Genomic DNA, 24,023 nt, shown 5'->3' on the forward strand with positions numbered 1-24,023 from the left:
ACACTCACACACACACGCACATGCACAGAGCAAACAGTTTTAGCTGTGGTAACATTAATGTTTCCTTTCATAGATGATTACTCCCAGCGGGACAGGGGGCATTTCTTTAATGACAGGCTCTCACAACAAACACTCCCAGAAGGGAGCAAGGAAGATTTTTAAAAAGGAAGCAAAAGTTGAGAAGAGAAAGAAAGATGGAAAGATGGAGAGAGAGAGAGAGAGAGAGAGAGAGAGAGAGAGAGAGAGAGAGAGAGAGAGAGAAAAGTAAACCTTAAATAACATGAAAAGGAGCAACTAAAACAAGGAAATACTACACAAGATAAAAAGATAATATTGGCAATATTTTTTAAGGACAGAATGCCAGCAAACAATGTAGTAAAGACAAAGAATGGATATCATATGCATAATGCTTTGTGTGTGTGCGTGTGCGTGTGTGTGTGTGTGTGTGTGTTTCTTTGTGTGCACAAGAAGGCTAAGCGTTGATCAAGTGCCACCCAACAGATGGTGTCTGATCTATGGAGGGCACACCCCCTCTCAGGGCACAGTGGGAGCTAAAGGCCCCAAGTGGTGCTCGAACAGTCATCACCTATCAATGGACCTGCTAAACTGTCTGAAAAGAACAACAAAAAAACACAGGCATTCACACACTGAAAAAACACCACACACACACACACACACACACACCAACACACACAAAGCTCGTGCATTCAATTGTGGAGAAACAGTTTATATAAACTTTGCATTTAAATTGTCAGTCATTAATGAATAACTGTGTAGATATGCTAATTAAAGGGTCCGTGAAACCAGAGGACAGATTAATGTTTTCTTTGCCTCTTGTGGAATGTAGCTACAGTATTTGTCCATCATTTTGCAGAACAATAAGATTCTGCTTTCTATGTGATGCTCAACTACTCTGTATGATTTATTGTCACTATTATTTTGCAGGACAGATATCTACGATAGATTTGTCAGGGTTATCCAGACTGGCAGTATTACATTTCTTTAAATGTGGTGAAAAAAATCACAAATCACAGATCTTTATTTGTCTGCAGTTACAGCAAGTGATTAAAATGAGCCAGAACTCACCTGTACTGAGTAAAAGAGCATTTTTATCCTTTACTTTTAATTTGGCGTCGCTACCTTTTGGAGAGTTCTTTCTAAGTGAATAAGGGCAGCTGGATCCTCAAGAACCATCTGTCACCTCTGATGTAAGTGCAACAGTGTGTCAGGCTAGTTTAACACTAATAAAATAGAACTGAAAATGTCCCTGTTAAAACAGATTTTAATAAAAGAAAAGCACACTGGGGTAAGGAATAAACTTGACCAACAAATGAGAGCTTGTCTGTGAGTGCTGCTGCTGATGCACCTGTGCCAGGAGTGGATGGATACAGTGTAAATGACAGACAGGCTGTTTGTAAATGCACCACCAGCACCTGTCTCCCCTGTCAGCTGCTAACCACTGAGGTGGCACGCTTTACATCATAAGCACAGCGCACCTGACTGCCGGACAAGGAACTAAGTTGACTACGTCTGCAGAGCAAATTATTGGCTCATTGAGAAACTTACAAAGCTTGAATGCCAGATGCGCAGAAAAAAAGTTAAGTCATATGGAGTATACTGGACAAAGACTGATACTCTTGGCTGAAAAGAGGTGAGTATGTGGTACAGTACTGGAGCAGAACAAACAAAAACGTAGCCTGTCGTGGTTTGGGGTTTGTTCAGTGTTTCCTGTATGATTTTGAAAGTTTGTTATTGCTACATCTCAGCATATCTTGCTCACTTTCCCTCCTTACTCGACTGTTGATCATTTTGGCGTGTGTTTCAATGTCTTCTCGCAGTGCTTCTACTACATGTTTTCCTGCTGTCCATTGCCAGTCTTTGCATCGCATGTCCAAACCCTTCTTCCTTAAGTTTCCTGATTTTCCTGGATTACCCCTTGTACTGTATCTGAGCTGCCTAGATTTTGGACTTCTTCTACAAATAAACTTTAGACTGTTTGCCAGTGCAGATGGCTCCATGACTTTTATTGTAGTTTGTAAGACTGAACTATTAAGATTATATTCTGAACCCTACACTTGTCGTATGTCCATATAGTAAATAGGTATTGTGGAAATGTGTGTTATTTGTAAAAAGAAATACATTTGAAGTGGGATATAGAAGATATACCTATAAATAATGTATACAAGCGATCATGTCATTCAGCAGCTGAAATAGTGACACCACTTTTTTTTGTCATATTCAGGGAATGGTTTTAACATATTGCTTGGTTTGAATACAACATGACGTGACCCCACCCGTGCCCAACATATGCATCCTAACATCTACAGTATATGGCTTTGCAAGCTGTCTGCCAGGCATAAAGCCTTCAGTGCTGATGCTGCTCTGACAGCTGTCTGAATCAGCAAGATCCAAGTTTGCTTGACTGACTGGAGCTGAGAGTGGAAGGTGTGTGCTCGTGTACGCATGTAAATGTGTGTTTGTACTGCTACACGACTGCTCCAGCTGTGGGTGTGTGCAGCTATAATCTGATATGTGGGTGCAAGGAATGTGAAAAAAAAGGGGAGAAAATGAGAGAGGGAATAAAGAGCCATGTGGGTTAAATTATGGATTTCTGTTTAAAAATGGAGGTCTTGATGGCCTGATGAAAACTTTGGCATGAACAAAGAGGAACTGTTAGTCACACTAGCCCCCTTTGGGCTGCCCCTGTCTGTGACAAGCAGTGAATTAGAGGCCATTTACTCAGAAATACACAGAAATAATAGCTTCTCCAATCAGTGGCTATTTTAATGGTCCTAAATTACTTACCCCCCGTCAATTTGAAGTTCTTTTTATTCTCTTCCAAATTTCTAATAGGAATCTTTTGTCTTTTTAGTTATGAATACCTAATGGATTCGAACTGTAATAATATATTCAAGCTTTCAGTAATGTGTGTGTGTGTGTGTGTGTGTGTGTGTGTGTGTGTGTGTGTGTGTGTGTGTGTGTGTGTGTGTATGTGTGTGTGTGTGTGTGTGTGTGTGTGTGTGTGTGTGTACTAGGCTCACTTTGCAGTTGCACACAGTTGGCAATTAAGTAACGTAATTCACTATATCAAAATGTGCACATAGCAATTTAAAATAAAAGTGAGTAAGGCTGATGTCACTTCAAAGGGTTCATGTCTCACAAATCTGGGTCATACCTGTTTTTTTAATTTTTATAAACTGCCTTTCACCAGTGTCTATTTTAAATTCAGCCCATATAACTGAGCACTTTACACTATTAAACCCTCCTTCGCGCCGCCCCTGTGGCACCCCCAATGCCTGATCTAGAGACACGGGTCATTTGTCATCAAAGGGGTATAGCTGAAGGAAACAGCAAGTCCAGCATAGGAGCACCACACCAGCTCTAACAGCTTTCAATGCTGGAAAGCAGAATTGCCGAATGTAGTCAAAAAGTCAAGAAGAAAGACGTAATGTAGATGGAAAAGCGGTGTCAGTGTTTCTGACCGCGTTTCGATGCTTTTCAGCGGGTACCTTTAACACTTTGACCTTTTTATGTTTTCTCTCAGGACAATGTTCAACTAGGGATAAAAAGAACTTATAAAGACAGAGTACGGCAGAACTCTGCATATACTGTATAGTGTAACCTACACACACACCACACACACACACACACACACACACACACACACACAAACACACACACACACACACACACACACACACACACACACACACACACACACACACAGAAAGGCACCTTCACTCACATGCAATATCCATAAAATGTGTGTTGGCTTTCACTGACCCCATAAGAACTGATATGACTCTCATTGCTAAGACGCACATGCGCAGACACAAACATACACACACAAAAACACAAACACACTCACAACACACACTTACATGAATTCAGACTAATTTTAAACCATCCCAAGGAAGACGAGGAGGTAAAAAGTAGAAGAAGTGCATTATGAATGTATTCTCAGTCTCTTTCTCTCATTTACAAGAGAAGAAACAGCAAGGAAAGAGAAGAGGGAGACATGTGAATAAAATAATCAAGTAGAGGGAAGTAGAATGCGGACAAACATGAAGTAGAAAATCAAGGCACTGAGACAAAAAGATAAATGGTTAAAAGGGGACTCTTGTTCATAAAGATCGAGGGAAAGTAATGCTGGTTTAACACTAGCCCTCCCTAAATTGCTGTTATAAGCTCCATTTACAAAGAATGTTCAAGCCGTGCCTGGTGTGCTTTTATTCCACTCTTCCATTCTGTATAAATCCAATGAATGAAATGCACTGGGGTGTCTGTTCGGTACAAAACTATGACGGCATCGGAGGCAGTAACAGCGAAGATTTGGAGATATGAGTAGGCGGTACAGTGGGTTTAGGGTGTGACAACCTTTTATATGTCTGACCAACAACTGCAAACCAATTAGTAGCAGTTCGCAATTAAGTCAGATAAGAAGGAAGTCAACTGAAAAAGCTTTCAAATTGAGAAGACAGCGCAAGAGCCCCTACCTTCTGAAAAGAGGATGAAGTCAGTCGTCATGAATCAAGGAGAGGTAAATCATTGTTTTGTTTTTTCCATGATAATCCATTATTTTTGTGTAAGATGTCAGAACAGACACCAACATTACTTCATTATGCATCAAGCCTCTTTTGAATGCTGGCTTGCAATTTGGGTCTTAGAGGGTGTTTTTTTTTTTTCAATGTAACTAAACAAAGGCGTCACAGAGAAGGGACTTTGCTGCAAGATCGTGGCGAGATGTCTGTGTAAAAAGGGTTCCAGTCCATGCTTGTATTTTATCCCAATTTACATGCAGAAACTGTATTGATTTGGGCTGTGAGAAGTAGGCAATGGCAGTGGGGTATTAAATAAAAGAAACAGGGGGAAATCAATTCTCTCCGTTTTAATGGTAGACATACCTCTGATAAACAAGAGAAGAGAAAAAGAAACTAGAAGGAGTGAAAGAGACAGAGGGAAAAAAAAAGGGGAAAAAAGAGTTGGTCAACAGCCCAAACTAGTTATTGTGACCCAGACCAGTTACGGTAAATCCACTTTTGCCACACCCCTTCCCCATCGCCTGTTTTATTGCTGGATGTTCTCGTCAGCACATTCTGCTTATTTGTCTGCTTCGTCTTTGCTTCTGTCGTCAATAACGGTATTGCTACCAACTGTGGGTGGATGGATATTGAGGTGGTTCACTAGAATGAACTTGCCCACGCGTGCAAATACACACACACACGCACAGATACACAGACACACATGGACAAACACAAAAAAAGACAAACAATTCACCAATAGGCGTGGAAACAAACAGGTGCGCAAAATGCACCATACAGCTGACACATGTCTATCTGGAACAGTTTGGAGGCCAGAAAAGTGTGTTTTATAAGGTACATACGTGTTTGCACGCGTGTGTGTATTTGTGTGTGTGTGTGTGTGTGTGTGTGTTACTCTGAAAAAATTTCATGCCAAGAATCACCCTTTTTTTTCTGTGCCCCAAGCATATGATCCAACCAACCCTTGCCTACACCCACAGCCAAAGCCAGACATCGACCACTTATCTACCGGCCGCCACCCTCCTCACCCCGCCCTCCGCCCAAAGCCCATCAACGACACAGGACCAGGGGAGCGTGAGAGAAGGGCTGGTGATAGACACGAAAAGTGGCATGAAATGCAGAAACGGAGCCCCTCAGACACACATAGATTTGAACACACAGGCGTCTCAGCCTTCCAGCCAGGCCTACAGTGTGGTTAACTTCTGGCATGCCATGCAGGACCAGAGGCAGCTGTTCTTAAGAGAGACGCCAAGGCTGCATGGGAAAAAAATCCTCCTGGTGTCAGAGCAACCGAGGGCCATTTCACTTACAACTAAAATTTTTGGAATAGCGTATGCTACGATAAATACCCTCTGCGCATTAAATAATAACATGCTGTAGCATCATGCACAATCTGAAATTTAAGGACCATAATTTCTGCTATATATTTCAGAGCATTTTAAAAATATGGTGTCACTTAAATGATGATGGAAACCAAGCTTTGGCTTCGATTTAAAATTAGATTTCTAGATGTGTTCTACGTACAATATTCTCTATCCAGATGGCTAATATAATAACATGAAAATTACATCTTTATGTCTGCGGGTGGGTTTGGATAACCTTTAAATCTGCAGTACACAGGTGATCTCCTGCTACTGCAGAACATGTCCCTCTGACCTTCCAATTACGGCTCACTACCCAACAGCGGCAGCACGCTAAATCTTCCCTCGGCTGCAGGATAGAACACTGGTATAAAACAGCCTGCTATAAAATCATTACTGGGCTGTAATACACTGGAAAAATTCACAATTAAAAGACCGACAGAAATGTAGAAAAAACAAAGCCAGAAGGAGGGGAATTATTCCATGTCTAGGTATTTGGAAGTAAAACATTTGCACAACAGACTCAATAATATACAACTCCACCGGGAGATTAGTGTGTGCAAATGCAATGTTTTCTCTACATGTTTCAAGGGCACGAACAGCAGAATTTACCACTGAGATGTCAAAAAAACAGTAAGAATGAATGTGTCTGTACATAAATCCATATGATAAGCCATGGTAAGTAAATAATAGCACATCAATCACAAATCAGTAGCCGTGTCTTAAAGTGTCCTACATAAGACTCTGCTTTGTAAACTAATAAACATATGGCTAATCTGTGCTTTTTTCTCACATTTAATTAATTAGCTGTTCACATAAAAGTTACATATAAAACATGTTCTGACAAATGCATCAAATTTTCATGCTATTTTGGGCATTAGTGGTTCTTGATAATACAGTAATTATCTCAGTGCATTGCAAATTGAAGAATAAATTCAAATGACATTGCTGCCGACTGTAAATATATAAGGCCATGTAGAATAATTGTGCAGTTAGATGTAAAAATGCAAAAGAAAACCATTAGCGGAATAATTAGTGATAGAACAGAGTGATGATAAGTGTATTGGCAGTGTAATCAAATTAGTGATCCTTTTAAAAGTCAACACATCATATTCATGTCATTACATTACTGTAATGGTGAGGGCTTGTTACAGATGGAGGGTGTAAAAGGTCACCGAGAAATGATTTATCGAGTGCAGTCACGTGAGATTGGAATCAGAAATCGTCAAGTCAAATTAAAAGTGAAACTGCAGCGCTTTGTAAGCTGAGTCTGCAAGTGTACAGGAGACAGACCCGGTCCAGCGTGAGAGCAGGATTCCCTCATTTAACTTCAATGTCAGACAGAAAGGAGTCTAATCTATACATGCTAATTGCAATAGTATTCTAGCTCTTGCATGCTTATCCAGGCGGTAAATAAATACAGTAAGCGTATGAGCCCAACTAGGCGTCCACTTCACTTATTCTTCTGCTGGACAACCAAGAATGTATTTCCCAGCGGACTGCCGTAACAGTTTCTACTCAACATAAATAGCATGCTATACTGTATGTTGATATGTATATGAGTATACGCTCTGTATGTGAGTTGTGTGTGTGTGTGTGTGTGTGTGTGTGTGTGTGTGTGTGTGTGTGTGTGTGTGTGTGTGTGTGTGTGTGTGTGTGTGTGTGTGTGTGTGTGTGTGTGTGTGTGTGTGTGTGTGTGTGTGTGTGTGGAGAGTGAGAGCTAGATTCAGAGAGACATATATAGATATACTGTATGTATATAGATGAAAAAAAAATTTAAATTAAAAAGGTCGGTGTAACATTTAACCCATGGGAAGAAAACAATGATACAAATCAATAGTAAGCTTGTAAATGCTACAATTTTGCTTTGTAAAGGAGTGTCTCAATTGGAAATAACCTGGTAAAGTCCGGGATTAAAAGGTCCTCTATCACTTATCGATCCACATTTATTACTTTTAAATGTGGGTAATTGGGGGGAGTTTGGTGCAATCTCTGTCTGCATCTTTATAGAATGGCTCCAGTAGGTGTATGGGCTTTAAGTGCACTCGTAAATTGTTTTTATGAGTTTCTGAGACATATCGCTGCTAATGTTTCCACCCGACAGCTTTATGGCCACATTGTAGCGACTCTGGTGAAAGATACTTTCTAATATATGACAAAAGTGATGTTGACAAAAAAAAAAATATAGCTCACACATAGAGGCTTCGTTATGATGATAATGTTTGGCAATTTTACTTTAATGTACAAGTTCTTGTTTAAAGAAATGAAAAGGTAATTATAGGAAAACAAGAATGCCTCTTTAACTTTCAGTGAATATCAATAGGCCACAACTTACTCAATTATTAGTGACCAGACCTATTTGCATTAATGTACATATCTGAATTAATCAAGCAAATTATTTGCTTTTGTTGTGACTGGAAAGGAAATATTGAATTAATCGACAGAATCAGAAAAATATAAGTGTTACTGCTGTGTTACATACTTCGGATGTGTGAGTGACTGTCTCCACATGTTCTTTTTCATTACTCCATAACAGACCACTAGCATTCAGCCGCCATTCAGTTTTCCGTCATTCCGTCCCTCCTGCTCACACCATCCGATCCCTCCATCAAAGCAATCCACTTTACCAAACATGATCCCTGCCTGTTGTGCGTTGGTTTGGTTTTCGAGAGGCGGATTAAACAGTTCCAACCAACTCTCTGATGTGGACCTTATCTCAGGTTTCTCTCGACACCGGCGGTGCTGTGGTGTTATTAGAAGCTAAAGGGCTTTGTTATGGAACACAAAAGGCAGAGCAAGGTAGCAGTTAGTAAAGCTTTGTTAAGGGTCAGAGAGGTGTTAAATAGACTACACCTGGGGCTGTGTTAACACCTTCACATGAGATGTTCAAACTTCCATGGAGGGTTGTTTCATTCGATTTGGAAGACCTCATGGCTGAATGGAAGATATAAGGATGCAGGGGAAATAAAATTGCATTCTGACTGAAATATCCCAACATTAATGTACATAGATCTATAAAACAGTAAGAATGAAATCTTTGGGGAATTAAATGAATATGAAGCTCTACCACATGTTGGGTCAATGAAACAAAACATTAAACAGTATCAGACAGCATTTTTCTTGTTTCCAGGTCTGAGTTAGTATTATCATCAAATGGTCTCCTCACTCTCCTTAATATTGGAATGCAGCCAATCATTGCTCTTCTCTGGAGGTTGCTGCTTATTGAGCATTGTATTGCATGGCTGTAATGAGATGTCGATGCCTCTCTTATCTGCCTGAGCAAGCAGGTGGTGGGAAAAAAAAAACTGCTGGATTATGTTGCAATGAAAATCAAACCTATGAGAACAAATCAACCATGCAGATAACAGATATGCTGTGATTACTACTCCCCAATTAATTAAAAGACAAAAATAAACATTTTTATCCCTTCATCAAATTTGATTGTGTCTGAAAAATATTTGCCAAAAGAAGAGTCCCAAGGTAACTTCAAGTAAAAAACAGACCACATTCTGTGACAGCTCAGCGTCAGGCCTTGTTACTCTGGATCCCTCAGGATCGCTAACCCTTCCCACCTCCTTTCATTCCCCTCTTATCCCCCTATCCTCCCTCTCCTTCCCCCCACGCCCCTCAAACTACTCTGGCTGGCCAACATGCACGATCCTCACGCTAGCTTGGGCCTAAGCCCCGTAAAGGCTAACACAAGCGCAGTGTAAAAACTCCTATAGGGGCCCACCTTCATCCCTCCATCCCCTCGCTACCCCACCAATCTCCCTGTTCCCTTCATGTGCTGCCTGACTACACTTTCACTTCACATTACTTCTGCTATTCTAACTTTTCCACTTCTGAGCATTATCAATTATGCACTAGAATAACAGTGGGGCCAAGCTTGGCAGCAGGACATAAAGGCCAATTATGGGTGTGAATAATTCAGCCATCTTTGTGCCATGTTCCGCTAACCAGTGATACAGGCGGGACGGCTTTGCTGCTAATGTATGACAGCAGACATAATCTGACCCAGCCTTAATGTAAGGACAGCTCTCTACATCCCAGAGATAGAAAATGGGTTAGAGAGCGTGAGAGGACATAAAAAGTGTGGCTATAATGTATTATTAAAGCAGCTGTGAAACTGATGTTGCTGAAAGATTGACAGGACTGACACGGCCAGCAGCTGAACCATGTCAATCTGGTCAGTATCCAAGGCAAGCTATCGGACACATTCATCATTATAGTTATATCATAGTTATTCATCGAATTTAAAATAAAAACAAAAATATCTAAGAAGAGAAATATACTGTATACAGTATGTATTATATATTGTTAAAAATCTGCAACCACTCTCAAAACCATACAGGGTCACCAACGTTATGTGTGCAGCTGATCTGGGTTGAGGTCACACAAACCAGAGAAACAAATAATTTTCTATCACCTTAATTTAAGTTAAAGTTTGTCTTTAATTTTTCATGAAGTTTACAAGTGTTACTCTTCTGAGAGATCACAAACAGTAATGATTATTTCATCACTCCACCCGAAGCCACTCTAATAAAATATGAGAAAAAAGATACATAACTTTTCTGAAAGATTGGAAGTGAATTTCAACTCTGCGGCACATAAAAAATCATGAACCAGAGGCAAATGTATATTTTCTAAAGATAAAACAATATTTCAAACTGAGATATTGTTAAATCTGTTGTATTAGACAGTATATATATATATATATATATATATATATATATATATATATATATATATATATATATATTCTTAATACATATGCACATACATATATGTATGTCTATATACAGTAAATATATTTAAAAATACACATACATATATAAATATATATGTACAGTATATACATGTACATAATGTGAAATTAAAGATTAATTATAAGAAGAATAAAGAATTAGATAAAAAGGTTGGTTTATCACAGAAAAGTATTCTTTCAATGAATTGCATTTTCCCCGTAAATGTCATTGTCAAATGTATATAATATATACAAAATATATGATGATACATATTGTTATTAAAACTGAACACATTTTTTAACTTTAAAAGTTTAGAAATTATTTGTTTAAATTATTGAAGTAGCTGGTACTTATTGTAATCAATTGTATTTTCATTTTTTTGTTTTTTACTATTTTATTGGTTATTACTTTGAGGTTAAAGTACTGAGTTAAAATATAAATTTCATTCTAAAAACAATATGACTGCAATGTTCTAATTGTGTTGAAAGCGAATTTTGCACAAAAAGTAGCAATGTCCAAGGTAAGACCATCCGTAGGGAGCCAGTGTAGAAACTCGTCTATGTAGCTTCTGGAATAAAAAAGTAAGGAGAAAACCCCTTCACCCCCTCTTATTTTTGCTTCCGTTTGCCATGCATGCTCTAATCCTGGCTGGAATGTCTCCGGTCCTGGAGTCCAGCGGCCCTGAGGAACAGAACAGCAGGTGAAATGAGCTCTCTGAGGGCTTGTCCCGCCTGACAGCTACTCACATAGTTCTAATGCATAGTTCAATCCTCTTATCAACAAGAGCCCAGATGTAGAGCTAAAATGTTTTTGATAATGTTTTTGAGGTAAGTAGTTTTACATGGGAAAAAAATATATATATATAAAATGAAATCAAATTCAAACTTCCCAGAACATTTTTTCACAAACTGCTTTTGTTTTGATATCTGTATTTGTTATTCCTATTTCAGGGGATTATTACATATTGCCAGTCAATATATCAATCAAATTAAACAAACTGAGTATTGTTAATCACTGATGCCTAATTAAGGCATTTTCTAAATGTCAAAATTCATCAAAAATGTACCCACACATCGCTGCAACATTTATCTCTTTGTCTCACTAGTGCCATTTATTAGAATTTAGTTTTGTTTTCAACACAAACACACACACACACACACACACACACACACACACACACACACACACACATACACACACACACACACACACACACACACACACACACACACACACATTTAAGCTCTCTAATTGCTTATAAAACAGAAGAGCAGACCAATCAAATGGAGGAAAGAGGAAAGATTCAGATAACTGACAGCCATGTGCTGTGACAGTAATGCTAACAGTGGGCATGCTGGGTCACTTCAGTAGGACCCCCACAAGGGCGCTACGGTTAAAGATCTAGCAGTCCTGAATACGGGAGAGATGAAGGGAAGACATAAAGAAACAGAAAGAAAAGATGTTAATGCACTACGAGAAAGGTGAGCGGCCTATATTCCAGAGACATTCAGTGGAATAAGAAACACGGAGCATGAACCGCAAAGGGGGATTAGGATAAAGATGGGAGTTATCAAGGAAAACACCTGATGTTAGCTAAATCCACGGTTGCAATATCACGTCAACCCCTTAACAAACCGTGAGCCAAACCAAATCATGAAGCTATCATGGCCATTACCCCTTCATTAACCAGGAGAGGGGACTGTCTGAAGGCAATGTATTGGCCCTCAAAAATCAACAAGGTGAAGGGCATCAAATACTTTTACATGCATGGCCATGCTGCAGAAAAAAAACACACACTCCTCAGGATGTAACCATAGGCAGCACTCATCACCTCTGCTTATCCAGAGGGCTTAGGCTGCTTTGGGACTCCTCTTAAGTCTCACTTATCTCATTAGACCCTTAAAACTGATTAATATGAATGCCAGCAGAGGCCAGCTTGAGGCTTTCTTGAGAAAGGAGGGAAGGAGGAAAAGAGGAGAGAAAGATGCGGGGGTTAGAGGAAGGGGTTTTTTGTGTCTCTGGACAATGAGCTGATGGCTTTTTAAGCCTCTCAGTGGCTCTGGGTTAATACCCAAGGCTGCAGTCATGGGATAGGCCGCGGTTCAAAGACTGCTGCATTCTATGGCTTGCTGCTTACTGATTTAAAGGAAGAAAATAAACATGCAGAATAAATACCATATCTTCTGCAACTTGAACCTCACTAAAGAAATAATGAACTGCCTTTCCAAACCGGCTGATGTGGATGCATGAGTGTTTTTTTGTCTGACTACTTTCTTTGGGGTGTCGTATTCGGTTGTGTGGGATAATGTTTGCAGTAAACCAGACCAGTCAAAGCTGGGCTCAGATGAGAGGAGAGGGTGAAGATGGGATTTAACACACATTCCGTGGATCAATCATTTTCCCTTTAGGCAAAAAAAAAAAAAAACATGCTCGGTACAGTTTCACACAGGAATACTAACAGCCATATGTAAACAAAGTCTGACACACACACACACACACACACACACACACACACACACACACGCACACACACACACACCTATACAAAAACCATCATGTCTCTCTGGAAAGCAGAAAGAAATAGGTCAAGAATAGTCCCGTACTCTGCTATAGTAAAGGCTGTGTAAGGTCCGCTCAGGATAAGTACGCACAAAAAAATAACCAATGCCAAAAAATTCATTTGACTCAACAGTGAAGTGGAAATACAACTGAAGACATCAAGTTCGGTTTTGTGTTATAGATTTTAAAACATGTTGCATTATCTGTTGGATTCCAGACTCTAATTAGAGCTGAGATCAGCTGAGCATCTGTTGCCTGATTACAGGACTGAAGCCAGAACTGCAAAGTAGTGTTTGTTGAGATTAATTTAATTTGATCTTTCCAATTGAAACTAATGTTTTTCAATTTAACGCAAGATAGAAAGAAAAAAAATTCACTTGATTTGAATATTTTCTCAACCTCAGTAGATCTCCAGTCTTTGGACTGATGCTGCGAGAGAGTCAAAGAAATATAACAAGAGATGTGTTAAAAAATGAGAAGTCCATGATTCAAATTGTAATAATCATTATCCACTGAAAGGAATGTATGACTTCATAACTTTTCTCTATCTGAAGCCAAAAAAAGCTCATTATTATTATACCAATTTGTCTCCACAGTAGAGAGTATTTCAGAATGAAATTCTCATTTAATGGTCAGAGATAAACAAACCAGGTATTACCTTAGAAAGGGAATTTGAAGGGCATATCGAGCAATGTGTCATAGTATCTCAGAGCAAGATGCAACATGGTGCTAGAGCACCAACCCCCAAGTAAACACAACCCTGAGTGTGGGAGTCTTCAGTGTCAGAGGAAACAAAGCAGGGGTCTAAACCTGAGCAGGCTTAATCCTTTCTCTGTGGAAAATAGCCCCAGCTTCACTAAACCCAGACCGCAAAGATGATACCTCCTCAGGGTGAAGACCCGGAGTCTGTCCTCGGGAGAATTGCCACCAAGGAACAAACCAACCACGGTCACCCCCACAGAGATGGAGAAACAGATAGAGATCCACCAAGCCACATGCATCTTTAAACCTCAGCAAGGCCAGACAAAGAGGGTACTGGGCTGTTGATCGGGTCGGTGTGGAGAAAGGGCAGACGAGAGACAGATAGGATGGATAAGGTTAGCTGTAAATGAGAGAAACTGCCTCCTCTTCTTTTCCACACAGTCACCCCTGGCTGCTACATGCCTCTCCCCCCCGTGTCTGGCACTCACATTAAACTACTGCTCTCCTCCCTTTTTTTTTTCTGTCTGAAAATGTACTACATCTTCAGCTGTGCACGCTCCCTTTCCTCTTACCATTCACACCATTCTCCCTCTCTCCTCTCCTTTGCCCTCCCTTTTTTTTCCTCCCTCCATTTGAAGTGCATGCATTACTCTCAGCACTGGCTGTGTGGAGTGGACAGAGAAAAGCAGAACAATGGCCGCCTTTCAGTCTCACGGCCCGGCATTGGGTGGGGGGGGCATCGGCTGGTAGTATTTTTCTCTACTGTCAATTCAAACAAGTGAACGCAGCTAGCTTCTTTATCCATGTCTTGTCACAATGGCGAGCCGAACAAAGAAAGAAACTTTGTTACATTGTTTGTTTGTCCATGTTTACATCAGTGTAATTTTTTTCCAGCAATGGAATATGTACAAAGAAAATCTCATATTAAAAACAAGGACTGTGCATCAATAAGCCCTTTCACCTGAACTCACTTCAGCTTTTCATGACTGAGCCAATGTAAACATGGGAATGGCAAATGAAAACGTAAGATGTCGCCTAAACCATTGAAGGATATTCACCACATGCTAGTGAAGAGGCGATAACACCATATTGGTCTAAAACCAGCACTTTATGATGTCTAGAATTTCTATTTAAGGATATAAAGGTTTGGAAACAGACCAAGTAGACAGTCTAAGTTCCAAAGAAGAAGGCAGACCATGCAACTGCGCAATCCCTATGTATTTCTCAGTCTGTCTGTAAAGACGAATTACCTCATGAGTCATTTACAACTGGCTACAACTCATCAATTAGGTCTTTATTCACAAGCTGGAGATGTGTTCTCTTCTGGGATCTATTCTCCACACTGCTGCCCAGCTAGAAAAACATCCACTCACTCCCCCACAGCCCCCCAAGTTAAATAAGGAAAACGGCAGTGTAAGGTCCGCAGCCAGTCTACCATGAAAGGAATTATCTGTGGAAAATGTTTCTGGCAAAAATCGAACAGTCTCAATCGTTCCTGTCACATTTTCCAGTTCAACACATGGTGACAGAAGGAGGAAAAAAAAGAATTTCAAAGCCATCAGTTGTTTTGGCCTTTACATGCTGGCGTAGTTCCTGTAAATATAAGATATTTGACAGTAAACGGGTTTAATGAGGTCATACCATCCAAACCAGAAGGAGCTGTTTTATGACATAAAAATGTGTACCCTTTGCATCAACTGCATCTTTAGAAATGGTTTAGGTTGACGGATGAGGGCACGCTATCAGATGCCTCTCAGTAGCGCCCCTCTCTGGTCAGGGGTGATAGATCAACCAAGCGTTACTACAGTAACAGCTGCCTCTAAGCCTCCATCTTACAGAGGAGCTGAAGGAGGATATGGTAGCGCCATTTCCAGCAACCGATGAGGGCTTCAAAAGCACGATGGTGAGATATCTCTACTGGCATTTCAACTCTTATTCAACCTCGAGAAAATCTGTATTCCTGTAAATCAAACACCGATATTTTTTCTTTCTTTCTCTACTTTGTTCATGTTAACACATGTGCTCAGGTGTTTACAATAAAAGCACAACTTTGGACCAGCAGCTCTTTTCCTCTGGGGTGGTTACATGGTCACAATATAAGAAATATAAGGAAACAAAAAAAGAAATTTGAAATTTTGCTTGAAACAGGTACAGAGGGAGCATGGATAAAGAAGAAATTGGGCATTGATAAAATAAAAAGATGTAGAATATTAACAAATGAATGCTTTTATTGTTCCCATGCCAGAATATGATTTGTACATCAGATTTAACGTGTGGGTGAAAGAACTAGTTAATTCTTTATAGTTTCCAAGTGCAGCTATATGAAGAATTCCTCTGAAAGCCACGGGTTGAATGAGGGCTAGGAGACAGATCACTCAGCTGATAGCAGTATTTCAGCACTCCGTCTGACCTTGGAGTAATTACTCTGAAAACAAAAACCTGGACATTAAAGTTTGGATCCCCAGGCAAGGGAGGGAAACATGTGAAACCGAACTTAAACTGCCATTCAACATTTTCCATGTTTGTCAGTATAATAAGAGATCCTGTCAGTGCTTTTTGGGGTAGCCAAACATTAAAAGCAGTATTTTAAAGGCGTTTAGTACCATTTCACCACCTTGGACAGGTGGAGCGCTTTGTAAGTAATATGGTCTGTTCTGATAAATAATCAGTCAACCACAGTTTTAGTCATTCAAATGAAATGAATGCTATATGGGTGTTTATATAAATCATCACACTACAGCATGACCATCAGGCGGTCCCGGCGACAGGGCTGCCTCTGTCTGCATAGTAAGTCCAGAAGGGTCACGGCCAAGAGTCCTCCCCCTCTTTCACTGCTGGCTGAAGAACAGCTGCCTTGCCAAGCACATTGACTAAGCATTGACTACTGCCTGCTGGGCTCATTTTCTAGTTAATAGAAAAAAATCCAATTTAAATGGAAAGTACATTTACAGGTCTGGTGAGAAAACACAAAGTGCCATTTAAACCTAATAGAAGTATAACATCTCACAACACCATCATTACAGTTTTGCTAATTTTCCATCAAGTCCGGTGTTTATTTCCCTTTATCTTTTGCATCGCTCTCTTTGGGTTTCCTACACTCGATTCTCCCGAAGCTCAGTTGGTGCTCTAGCTCGCCAGTGCCACAGGCATAAAAGAACGACAGAGCAAGGGGTCATTAACAAGAACTAATCAGCCCTCAGACTGTGAGACAGAGGGATAAAGCCAGAGCCGGAGCGGTGAAGGGAGTAAAATACAAGTTCTAGTAAGTCAGTATAGAAAAAGATAAAGGGACACAAGCAACTGGCATGGAGTCAAAAAAAAAAATACAATCACATGCAATATAAATCTAATTTAAAAATTACAGTTTTTCAAGTTTTGAATTATAAATATATGTTACAATTGTAATATATCATTTTCACATCTGTTAGAGCCAGATGGGAAAATGGAATTACTTTCTGCACCCATGCATACTAGGCTTTGTTAGTGTAAAGTCATGTTTTGCACATACACCGATACACACACATACACACAAACAAGCACAGATTGACAACATGTTTATGCATATCCCTCTGGTCTGTGACAAGTAATGAGAAGTCCAAGGGAGAAACGTAATTATTCCTAAACCTATGAGCCTGAAGGAGAGGAAACAACATGAACCTATGGCTCGTTGAATACGTACGCAGACAGATGCAGACGTGCGCTAAAAACAAAAACATGTGTAGACAACGACGACTCAGACTCCTCAAAAAGAAAATCTTCGACAAGAGCTGCTACTGTATCTGTAGTCCTATATTAACGGTACATGGTAAGAATAAAATTTAGAGACTACAAATCAATGTGGCATATAAAAAAAAATACTATCACGTTGTTGGTTCAAGAACAAATTACGTAAGGAAAAACAAATCCCCAATTTGCGTGACCGATGTATCATCAAACTTTTTATGGTAATAACATCCTCCACTTCAAGCAGAGTTCCAGTTACTAGTTTGCCATTCACAGGCCAGCCTTCCGCTTTGCTATTCCACCCTGTATTTGTGTGACCTCTCCCTGAGCTCCTTTAAGTGCGTGCTTGACCTCTGCACGTCCGTCTCTACCATCAACCGTGGTGGGACTCCCAAAATATCTAATTGTATTCATTCCTTTTCTGTCCCCGACGAGGGGAGACAGCGGGAGAGAAAGAGGTGAAGAGAAGCAGCGCGGCGAGAGGCAACACAGGAGAGAGGCAAAGTGGAATCTAGGCATGGGAGAAAGAAAGGAAGGAAAGGGCCGTCTCTTCAACATTACAGCTGAAACATCATTTCAGCCACTGCCTGTCACATCTGAGGAATGAATGCTTGAATACAAAGACAGAACGAAGAGTTCCTTGAGCTTATGATAACTTAAAAGTACAAATGTTGCTGTGTTTGAAGTTGTTTCGAGCTGAAGGAACTGTCTGAAAGATAAAACCAAAGATTTCCAGTGCGCCTTCGGATGGCCGCTCCCTATACTGAACTTAAAGACTGATGCTAACGCCACTTTTCAAGCTGTAAATCACTCCAACCAACTGTAAAATACTCCAGTACGCAATCCGCCATCACACTCTGTCACTAAAACTTGGTTATTCTGAAAACTGTACGCAAACATCATCCCACATAAAAAAAGTATACAGTGCTAGATTGTTATTGTTTTTTTATATCATGCACATTATTCATCTGTCTGGTTATTTCAGTGTTGAACTGACCCCGTTTATATCGCCAAATACACATGATCAATAAAGCTTAAAACTCGACCTTTGCTTGGCTGCGCCTCAAAACTGATAAAGTTGATAAAAGTCTAAACCAAGAAAAGTTAACTCAAAGAAAGAAATGCACATGTATAAGAAAGAAATAGATGCAGAAAACTGCATTCAAAATAAATAAGCAAAAGGAAAAACCCCAGACACCAAACTAAACACCCAGCAAGAACAACCGTAGAATTGCTAACTCACGGTATGATACTCCAATACAAAGTTCTACATAAACCTACCAGTTGCTTATTCTTCCAACCAAAGGAAAATAAAATAAATTCTAAACTTCAACAACATTTATCAACAAAATGTTTCATTTCTAACACAGAAGCTTTGCTTGTTTGTTTGTTTGTTTATTTGCATATATGTATGTTTGTTTGTTTGTTTGTTTGTTTTATCTTCATTGCTGCTGGCCAGTAGTGTGTTTGGTCTAACTGCCAAGTGACTTCTCGACTTTCTATCCTTTTATTTATTTTGTCTTGATCTAATTAATACTTTATTGATCATGTTGAAATAAATATTTTGTGCAATGAGGGAATTAAATGTTTAATTTTGTTGTCTCTTTTAAAGACCTTTTAAGACTTAAAATGAAATTATAATAAACCCAACTACAATTCTGTAAATAAATTAATTAACAGATGATATTTCATGTGAAGATTTTTATTTCTTTTTGTGCATTCTGGGTGCTCAAAAGTGAGTCAACAGAGCGCAACAATGCACATGCGGAACCAACTTATACAATAAAGAATTAAAGGATAAAAACAAACCCTAACTGTAGCTAGAATGTGATGATTGCCTTGCAATGAAAACTTAAAAGTCTGTGGAAGGCGCTATTTCATAAAGTGCAAAAATGAATGGTGACATGTATCTTTCGCAGTTAAAACAAGCCCAGAACTACGGAGTTCAAACAAGAAAGACTGTGAAGAGGGTCAAACTAGAGGCAAAAACGTGGACATAATCCTTTAAGTTCTGCGCTTCATAACAAATTGCATGATTAGTTTTAATTTATTGCTGCCATAAATTAACATGCAACTTCAGCTCAAGTTACTTTTTGTGCAAATGAACCGTTTGCACAGTAAATTCTTGAAGCAGCCGTGCTTTTGGTGTGACTGCTGAGCCTCAGAGCAAACCACACCGCAGGCAAGAGCCACAGAGCCACATCAGCGCTCCACAATCATACATGAAGAACAGGACTTAATATTTCCTGACTGAGTCATCAATAAGACAGTTTACTATCTCTGTTCAATCTCCGTCCTCTCTTCTGTTATGTTACCGTTGTGACTTCCTGTCTCAGCCCTGCAGGGGTGAGAGTCGAGCTCTTTTTAGACTTACAGAGTAACTGGTGTCAGCAGCACTACAGTTTCTGAAGAAGAAAAAAACAGTTTCCTTTCCTCGGGCAAGTCAAAGCTTCAGAAACAGATGAGGCTAAGGAAGTTATTTATTTTTTAGATTTTACTCGAAACCCAAGGAAAGTAAAAAAGCAAAAATGCCTGCATGAAAGTAGATCAGTATTTTCTCCCCTTTCAATGTTTCACCATGAATGTGTCAGAGCAAATATTAGGAACAGTTTTACGCACATTTTTTTTTTTCAAACTATAGATTTTCTCACTGAAACTGAGAAAACTTGTCAGCACATCTGGAAGATATCAAGTTAACTGAGCAGTCATACAAGTCAAAACTTTTTTTTTTTTTTTTTGGAAAAGGAAAATGCAGTATTTAATGAAAGTATCACGAGCAGAAATCAAGATTGAGCTCAAAATGTGTGTTTGCCTCTGCTGAAGAAAGCAGTCCATAAATAAACAACTGGGTTAGAGAGCTAAACCACAACAGTCATGGTATACGGTATATCAGCTAGAGAATCTACACACTGCGCTGGACTGGCCCCGACTTCACGAGAGGACTTGCAGTCAGCCCTCCTTTGGTACCCCTGACCACTAATTGCTTCATGCAATAAATCATGTTTTCCAAAACTTCAAACTGAATATAAATAGTTGTGCAACAAATTCAGTATGTACTATTAATGGCTTTACGTGCACTTTGAGGGTAAGCTCAGGATTTTATTCAGAAATACTAAATGCTGTTGGCAGCTGAGTGAAAGATCTCTGTAAACTCCACCAGAAGTGTTTAGACCCGACATTAACAACTGGAACATGGCCCAGGACAAAACTGTACAGTAACTCCATGAGGGACCTTTGGTTGGGAAGCTCTGTCTCGACAAACTTGGACACAGAACATTAAATCAAGTCTATCTGAGCAAACACACTTAAGGATTGTTTTTTTTAATTTTGTTTGATATTTGAATGTTATTTGTTGTTATTACTTAAATTTAAGCACACATACATATATAAAAATAAATATATCTAGTGTACATTTATATAAAATATATCTGTGTATGTAGAAACACCTACTCCACACTGCTGCATTACCTAGAGTAAAAGTTTTCCAAAGCCTTCAATAGAAAAGTTCAACAAAATACGGACACCTTAGGCTCGGTGGAATAAAAAATGTAACAGTTAAATATAATTACACTGCAGGTTTTATGTTTTATTGAGAATTTGGAAGTACTTTTGTTTTTTTTGGTTAAAAAAGAAAGTCTGTTATTTCCTGCTTGAGGGTTGAAAAAAATAATCCTTGAGAAATAATTTTGAACTTCACAGCAGTGTGCTTCGTTCCAACGCCAATCATCCTACATTATAATGTAACATAAATTTACAAATGAAATACTAATTTCCTCAACTTCTTTAGAGAAATGTTTATACACACAAAAAAGCGATTCAGTAACTGTTTGTAGAGATAAATCTGTCTGATTCTATTGGGTTCTTCAAAATAAAAAATAAAAATGACTGTTTTGTGTTGCACGCTGCCGAGTATCCAGTAATATTAATAGACACTCCTCACCGAATGTACTTTTAGATAACCCGCTCTGAGGCTGTTGCATGCCCATAAATTTCTTAATGGCAAGTGCGCTGAATTTCATGAAGGTGCTATATAATAAAACAATAAATCTCCTGAACACAGAAGAACCAGTCCTCGTCCCCGCACAGGTCGCTCAACCTGTTTGTGCGTCTTCAACTTGAGTTAGATGGGTGTGTGTACTTAATGGACTTTGTGCTCATTTCAGGGTGTTTAGCCGAGTTAAGACCTGTTAAGAAACTGGTGTTAATGGGTCCAGTGGGGCCGTGCAAACACACGGACAAAGAAACAACACAAGATCAAGCTCCTAGTTGTTCAGCCTTTCCTGACATTTTCCCAGAATAATTCGGATTTATGTGCAGCATCCATTTAAATGATAAAACTGATATCGGATAAAGAGATACAGCAACAGAAGATGGATTTTTAAACCCGGGCATCATTACGCATGGTTTTAATCTAAAAACTCGGTTCCTTAGGGGACTCGTCGATAATGAGTAGTCGTTCAAGTAAGAAATATAGTCTTTTACACTTCGGTCCCTATCCTCATCCAGAGCCGGTAGCTGCTGGCATTATGCCCTCACTGCGGAGAATAAACACCGATGTGGTCCAGCAAACCTGCGACCCCCGCGGTTCAGGCAGACGCGAGGTGACAGAACAGCGCCGAGTCTCCGCGGTAACACTGGATTGGGGGGGGGGGGGACTTACTTGGTGTTGGTCCGGTTCCAGAAGACGGCATATCGGTCGGCCACCACTTTGGAACTGGGCTCCTGGCTAAATACACACATCAACAGCATCAGGCAAACGAAGAGGACCATTTCCATTTGCAGCATCACTACAGCGAAACTTCGGCACGTATTCCTCTTCGGTGTCAACGTCAAGTCGGTCGAGTTTGTGCGCTTGAACCGGGACAGGTCTGGTTCACATGTGGCCCTGTGTGTCTGTCGCAGTTTGAGAAGGCTGATCAAATTCAAACGCACACAACATAGAAAAACGTGAGGAGAATGGGCGACAGCGTGACCATTCGAGGGGACACTTGAGATGACACTTGTTCAAGGATGACAGAAATTTAAAGTTGAAGGGGGGGGGGGGACCACAAAAAAAAAAAAAAACAACGCCTCACGATGTTTTCTCTCTGATGCAGATATGTGGTGGTGGGGGGGGGTCCAGATGAATCGCATAGGCTTTATTTCACGCAGGATCTCAGCTCCGTGATGGGCTGACAAAATATTTCTCCCACCAAAGCAGCGAGACGCGTGGAACTACGGGCAGTGTCTTCTGTGGGGTGATTATGTCCCGCTTATACAGGGAGCTACTGGATGTAGCCTGTGTCAGGACAAATGACAACTGCTCAACACTTCTTCTTACACCAAGCTCAAGGCACAGGGGATTAGCCAGTCCAACATCTGATGGATAGGAGAGAGAGAGAGAGAGGGGGGCTCAATGTGTCCAATGACGCGGTGAGGTGCGCGTCAGATGCCCATGTTCTCCAGGCAACTTTTTAAAGCCATAGAGTCAATCAGTCAGTGGCAGATGAATGGTAATGCCCCGGTGCTGTCAACCCCGTTATCCTTTCTCTGCGACTCACCCAAAGGTGTCAGAGCCGAGGTGGGGAAGGGTCCTTCCCGGTGCAGGAGAGAGGACGGACAGCGTTGTGTTTTCGCCGCTGAGTCGCTTGTTTATGCCCGCATCCCTCCAAAGTGTCCTCCTCATATATAAGTCATCGTGCGACGCACAGAAATGGAGAAAATCACGCGTTGTCCCATAAGCATGCCGTGGAAGCCTCTCCTCTTCTTACGTTTTGGGTTTTAAACGCCGGGACTCGCAGGAAGGTGAGCGGAAAGCCAAGGCAGCTCCAGACAAGCGACTGTGAGGGTGGGTTTGGTTACGGCGGAGCGGGGCATAGTCCCATTGGTTTGAAATTATTTGAATGGGCGTCACTCGAACAAATCCAAGCCCCTCCCCGGCCTAAAACCGAGTTAATTCAATTACCGGAGGTAGAGCTGAAGGGGACGATGGAAGAGGTGCGCAGGGAAAGAAGCGCGATGTCCGACGGACAAGCGCACACGACGATGTTTAATTAAACTACTGTAGATGCGGACGGACGCAGTGGAGAACAGAAGAATGGACTCCATCTCTCTCACTTCAATTCAACTCAGTTCAGTTTAAAATCATGTTGAGGTGGTTATAGTCTGGGTTATTACAACCGATTAATTATTTTTTTAATTTAAATATTATCTCAGAGAAGAACAAACAATCAAGACAGATGGAACTTGTTAAAGTGGTGATATTATCCAGATTTTTTTTTTTTATGGCAATAATAAAAATATTGATTTTGAGATTCATACATAAGATAAATTCTACTTCAGGGAGGCCACGACAGTATTATGACGAGGTGCTGATGCCTCACAACCTGGTTGTCTAATCCTGCGCGCTGACG

At 40.2% G+C, this 24,023-nt stretch overlaps 1 protein-coding gene across 3 annotated transcripts in view; it reads right to left on the reverse strand.

The window, feature by feature from the left end:
• efna5b (ephrin-A5b) overlaps nt 1-23,445 on the reverse strand; it is a 92,022-nt gene extending 68,577 nt beyond the window's left edge. For 2 of the 3 annotated variants that reach the window (XM_068311587.1, XM_068311586.1), the window contains exons 1-2: nt 23,172-23,445; nt 22,292-22,357 (exon numbers count right to left, since the gene is read on the reverse strand). In XM_068311587.1, coding sequence (XP_068167688.1) covers nt 22,292-22,357; nt 23,172-23,296 — 191 coding nt within the window. In that variant the 5' untranslated portion in view covers nt 23,297-23,445. Of the gene's footprint in view, nt 1-22,291 lie in introns of all 3 variants that reach the window. The other variant, XM_068311588.1, reaches the window with a different exon arrangement.
• Between the last annotated feature and the right edge of the window lie 578 nt (nt 23,446-24,023).

This window comes from Antennarius striatus, chromosome 3, assembly GCF_040054535.1.
Source record: "Antennarius striatus isolate MH-2024 chromosome 3, ASM4005453v1, whole genome shotgun sequence".
In the NCBI taxonomy this organism is placed as follows: domain Eukaryota; kingdom Metazoa; phylum Chordata; class Actinopteri; order Lophiiformes; family Antennariidae; genus Antennarius; species Antennarius striatus.